The following is a 6,203-nucleotide window of genomic DNA, read 5'->3' as shown; positions in this document are numbered from 1 at the left end:
CCCCCCACACTCTTCCTCTCCCTCCTCCTTGCTTGCCAGATACTGTGCCCACACTGCCTGCTCCAACCAGTCTACCATGTGCATTGTGGGTTCTGGACTGGCTGGAGTGGGAATGCATGTGACACGGTCCTGGACCAGCCAATGTGGGTGCTGGATCCAACATCTAGGGGGATCCATGAGCATGTTCCTCCCCACCCCCCATATGCCAGAGGGACTGGAGAAATAACACACCTGATCTCTTTGGTCCAGGGTGGAAGCTGCAGCTCACTTCCCAGATGGGTTGAAGTAGGCATCCTGAGTGCTGGGTCCAGCATGCAGGGGGGATCCAGCACTGGCCCCATGTGGGTCCTGGAGTTCGTACCACATGTCTAAGGCCCTGTGTGTGGAGCTGGTCAGGCACTCCCTGACATGTGTCATGAATGGGTCAACTTGTGACTCAGGGCCAGCACTGGGGATTGGATGATGTGGCTCCTAGGGGTGATTTGGCTCATGGGCCATATCTTTGACACCCTGTCTTACGGTATCAGATAAAATTATTTCCATAGCACATAGCTTTGGCAAGATGGTGTCTTAGCTAATTACTGACTACTCAGCACAAAGGCCAGGTCAAATCAGTCTAACCTTTATGTTCTCAGTCATCAAATATACTTTTTTTTCCTGTTGGCTGTCATTGCTAATGTTATGTAAACATGTTCTGTGATAGACCTGGGGCATTTATGATGAAGGTGCAGAAGGAGTAGGGAGACTTTTGAGTGCATATAATTTGTTTTTTTTTTCTTGTAGATACAAAAGGAGAGGCTGCAGTATATTTCAGGGTCTAATCTCAGGTTAATGCATTCATAGGATAAGAATATACCACCGATATGCTGGAATAGGGATAATAATCTCTGACTAGAGGGTCTTTCTTCATTGCAATTGTGCTTGGCAAAATGCTTGCTGTTATTATTTGTTTCTTGATATATAAGATAATAAAAACTCTTGCAAATGCAAACAGTCTCATAGTCTCTAAATCAAAAAAATATTTCTTGATCCATGAATGGATAAGATAGTTTATTTTCTAGTTGTAAATATGCCTATATTTTGATATTTTTGTTAGTTATGGCAATGCTTTTATTGCTTCAGTATTACACAGAGGTTGACTTTATAAGTGCTATTTGTATCCCTTAACAGTCAGTTAGAGCACAGATGAGTAAAGCTTTGAGACAGTGGGCCACAGGTTGTCACGATATTTAAATATGAAGAAGCTCTTCACCACAGTGCTAGTTTTGGGAGACATGAAATATGCTACGTGTTTTTATCCATTATGAAACAGCATCACAGTGGTGGTTTCTGATACTTTGTATGAGTCAGATAGTTTACAATGCTGTATTTCTATTCACTAAATGCAATGTTGTCTTTGGAAGAAGTGTGATAAAATGTGCATCTCCCTCTCAACTTCTGTATTTCTGAGAGATGGAAACCATAGCTAAGAAAAAATGTATCTAAAGCCAAATTCACTGAAAACTCCACAGCCTAATGACTACAACTGACTTGGAAGGACTGATGGGGGATGTTCTGGACTCTGCCTTCCAGCCAGCACTCCTGCTTAGAGGCTGCCATGTTCTGTTTGCTTTGGAGACATCTACCTGGAATCACCCAGACGAGCAATCTTTACCAGAACAAGTTTCATACAAAAAAAGTTAAACATAAAGGCACTCACTAAGACAGTGTTTGGGATGGCATATCTGGCCCCCTAAATTAGGGGTGGCCAACATGAAGCATGCATGCCCACAAGTGGCATGGGCAGGCTGTGTGTATGCCATGCAGCAGACTGGGGAGGGGACAGGCAGTACAGCAGCAGATGGGGCAGAAAGCAGAGCAAAAGATCAGAGGTAGGTAGGTGTTTGGAGTGATACTCAGGGAGGGCATGATACTCACTTGTGGCACACCTGCAAAAATGGTTGTCCCCCACAGTACTAGATCATACTGGTTCCACAAAAATTAAGACAACAATATCAATCAGGAAAGGAAACATGTTATTTATAACAATATGGAGTGGAATTCTGCCCCAGTGAAATCTCCCTGTGGGGCAGAATTCTCACCAGAAGAAAACTCCCTGATGATGGGATTTTTGTCTTTTGTTTATTAACAAAAGACTTTATAAAGATCACAGCAGCCTTTCCATGTAGATGTACCCTGTTATTTAGAAAACTAAACTGATTCTAGAGGTTAGACAGGTTCCACTCAACCCTTGCTCTGATAGCAGACCTACAGTTCTGTGTGAAGAGTCAGTAAGGGAAAACGTTATGCTTACATCTGGCTGTTCAGCTCTTTATATGGCTTCTATTGTAGTACTATTCAAGTACCTAATCAGTACTTGGCAAGATAAAGGATAGCAGGATAAAGAAAAGCCTCTAATATCCATGCAAGCAAACAAAAAGATTGCAAATATGATTATCCTCATATGCTTTGCAAAAAAAATAGAATTGATTTCAATATGCTATTGAGTGTAGATTTCACTTTCTAAGGGAAATCTCAGGAGGAATAGAAAAGAAGAGTATGGATAATAGAAGGTACCTGATACACTGGCTTCAGTAGTATGTTAAAAGGGAATTGTTCACCGTAGAATCACATTCTGTTACATCTGGTGGTTTTAAAAGAGTGCTCATGGTACTATGACACATCTCTGCTGGATGTTTCACTAATGTATGCTTGACATTAAGTTGAACCAAAAAAATCTATTTACCTTGGATGTTATCCCTCATATTGCTGAGTTGCTGTGCAAGCTGTGTAGCACGGTGAATGGTCGCCATGGTTTCCTTCTGTATCCGAAGGTCTTTGCTTGATGCTTGATTTCTCTATACATAAACCATGTGAGTTCAAGATTAGATTTTTTTTTTTAAATCCACGTGCATGCATAGTGACAGGCAGTACAAAAATACATTTCACTTTTTCCCAATGACTATGTGAAGGTCCATTCATCACACAAAATGATATTTACAGAAGTGTTTGATGTGCCAAAGCTGCCTTGTCGGTATTTTGTGAACAGCAGAACAGAAGATTAGAATTGGCCCCACATTTCCCCATCATTTGCTGCAATCAACTTATCATAAATTATGTACCATTTTAAACCTCTCATCAGACTTACTTCTGAATGTCAGATTGCCTAGACAACTACCAATGCCTGATCTTGCTAGACACATTTCCTCAGTGATTCAGATCATAGGCAGAAGAAAAAATTGAGGAACAGAGCCAGTTTAATTTGCTCTATTGTGCAGTTTAACTCAGGATCCCCATCCTCAGTGTCTCTCTTCTTCATCTTATTAAATCTCAGACAACTACTGGCTAGCCTATATACCTAGACAGACAGAAAGACAGTCTTATGTTACAGTTGGGATTGCCTTGCAAATTTTGTTTTTCATGTGACCATGAGCTTATTGGGTTCCCAATGCTGGTCATAGAGTAAAGCTTTGGCTAAGGACTGAGAAGAAATGAAGGGTAACCATTACAGAATTGGCATGTTTCATATGAATGTATTGATCTCAATTAGATTTCCTTTAATTTCCCTAAGGTATTCTCTGAAGGAAAAGAAAAGAAGAGAAGAGCTTACTGCTATGTTATTTACTGCTCCTGTCCTGTATGTAAATCAACACCTGATGCTTGATAGTATCAAAATACATGGATTCAGAATTTTGATTTGGCCTATAAAAGAGCTAATTTTCACTTGAAAATTAGGATCCAGGTTCAGATTTGAACATTCAGTTGACAAGTCAATATTTTTGAAGTCTGCTCTTGCAGTTAGCTGTGTGGAAATTCTGTTGTTCCTATTTAATTCTACATTTGACTGAGAAATTAAGTTTCATTTATCTGTCCTCGGGCTATTAATAGCTTTGCCATTGGCATGTCTTGTGATGCTAGCTGTTCTGTTTCAACAGCTGTGACTTGTACTCATATCTGCATAGTAAAATATTTTGTAAATAAATGTTTGCACTTGTGGAAGCACCAGGTGGCGCTTTAAACCAGACAGAAAGTTGGTATCATTTTAGTCAGATACTGCACTGTATTAAACTTGTTTCTGTGGAAGCAGAGTAAGGACCAGTCCTGGGAAATAGAAGATGAATGTTTGTTACTTAATGAAAGAAATATGTTAAGGATTTTTTTTTAATACAGATTCTTTATTTTGCCTTTGAAAAGAAAGCACTCTTGTATTACCTTCAGGGTTTCTGGAGGTGAATTTCCTATTGATTTTATTATTTCAAAGCCGTAGAGTTTAATTTTTACATAGCAGCCTTTTCATTTAAATATTTTTCCTTTCTAGCTACCCTCTTCATTCTTTTTTCCCAGCCCTGGTGTTTTTATTTGCATTCAGTGAGCGTAACCCAAGGATTGAAGACTGCTATTAGAATGACATTACTGGTGATATCTTTTGGGTGGGAAGCAGCATTTTTGCTGAGATAGAAAAAGGATAACAGTGTAAATTAAGAAAGCCATTGCTGAACACACAAATCCCAGGATCTTCATGCAGAGCCGGGCTGGAATTTCAAAGAAGTCCACAGGCGGACTCCCTGAAATCCCAGCTCGATGTTCAGAACAGAGTATTACCATATTTTACCATAATTGCCTTACATTCAGGCTTGGGTCATTGGGAATGACATTTATCATAATCAACCATTGCATTCAGTTTGTAATTCTGTTTTGTATTAAACCGGAACATGAGCTTCAAAACTGATTTCATTGTTAGTACCTTGAAAAGAGCACAAAGGGGATGTTTTCAGGGTTAAACCTGTGCTTTTCCCTCTACTGAAGAACATTTCCCCTTTTCCTAGGAATCACAAGTTCTCTTGTGAGACTCTTCACAAGTGAGAGTCCAGAGAAGAAGGACCACACTGATGCTGAATTCATGGGTTCAGTCTCCTAGGAAGCAGGAGAGACAGGTTTTATGACCCTCTCGGACACAGAGGGGGTTTGAACCGACATCTTTCAGATTTCCAGTTGTGTCAGTCTAAAGTCAGACCAACTGTAGGACAGGGTAGCATCTTAGAGATTCACTGTTTCAGAGAGGTATGAGCTTTCATAGTCAGTGACATACTTTATCAGGTGCTAGGAAAGGATGCTGGCCAGTCCTTTCCTAGCATCTGATGAAGTAGGTTGCTGATTTTGAAATCTCATGTCTCTCTGAAACAGCCTCTAAGTTGCCACCCTGCCCTGCCTGCAGCCCGACTTCCTGCTACAGTACTCTAATCGCTAAGCCACAAGTCAAGTATTATCCAGAAGTATATCCAGACCTTCTGTTGCAGTTTCCCCCCTATGCAGCTAAGAAAGGGAGATATGTGGCAACAGGAGGAAGAAATTAGGTTAGAGCAGGTCTTAACCTTTTTAGACTTAAGACACCCCTTGTTAGACTCAAGGCACCCTTTGGAAAAGGCCAGCTCTTAGTTTCCACTAGATTTTTTTACTACAGAAAAACAGTAGAGCAATTATTTTGCTGTAAAGAACTCAGAAAGACCACAACAGGGCACAATATTTGTGTAATCTATGGATTCCTGTTGAAACCTCCTGGTTCATCTTGTAAATCATGTTTTCAGGGCTAACAGTGCTAACCCTGCAGCACCCTTGCAAGAGTCTCAAGACACCCTAGCTGCTGTGGCACCCTGGTTGAGAATCACTGGGTTATTGGGTGTGTATGGTTCAGTGAAATGGCTTCTGTTCGGGATACTCTGGATGAGCCTTTGTTCCCAGTAAGACAGAAACTGCCCTCCATTCAATTTCTCCAATGAATATAAATGCAAGATAATTGGTTCAGCCTCAAGAGGGCAGGAGTGGGGTCTGGATAATACCTGACCTGTGGTTGTAGTGGTTAAAGTACTGTGCTGGGAAATCAAAAGATTGCTAACCACCTCTGGATTTAGGGCAGTCAAGGAGCCAGTTTTCCTGTTTCCTGCTCAAGCAAGCTGACCATTAGGCTTTTTGGCTAGGTACAGACATTTTAAAAGCCCAAGGTACAATTGATTTAAGTTGCACATTTTTCTGTAAGCATCATAGTTTAGATTGGTAGCAAACAGAACAGACATTCGCTCTTTGGGGAAGTGGGGGAGGGCAAATCTTAGACTCGGTTTTGCCATTCTTAAACCAGTCTATCTGTGTTGAACTTCTGTTCTGTTATGGGTGTAGACCAGTTTCCAATTACTTATACTGGTAAAAGTGTAATGTCTGTACCTGGCCTT

At 40.7% G+C, this 6,203-nt stretch overlaps 1 protein-coding gene across 1 annotated transcript in view; it reads right to left on the bottom strand.

The window, feature by feature from the left end:
* The window catches only part of LAMA4 (laminin subunit alpha 4), a 264,483-nt gene that overhangs the window by 141,953 nt on the left and 116,327 nt on the right, over positions 1 to 6,203 (bottom strand). The window contains exon 9 of the mRNA XM_019520073.1: positions 2,726 to 2,837. Coding sequence (XP_019375618.1) covers positions 2,726 to 2,837 — 112 coding nt within the window. The remainder of the gene's footprint in view (positions 1 to 2,725; positions 2,838 to 6,203) is intronic.

This window comes from Gavialis gangeticus, unplaced genomic scaffold (genome assembly GCF_001723915.1).
Source record: "Gavialis gangeticus isolate Ggan-Ray unplaced genomic scaffold, GavGan_comp1, whole genome shotgun sequence".
Taxonomy (NCBI): Eukaryota; Metazoa; Chordata; order Crocodylia; family Gavialidae; genus Gavialis; species Gavialis gangeticus.
Note: the sequence above shows the minus strand (reverse complement) of the source record. Positions and strands in the feature narration are given on the sequence as shown.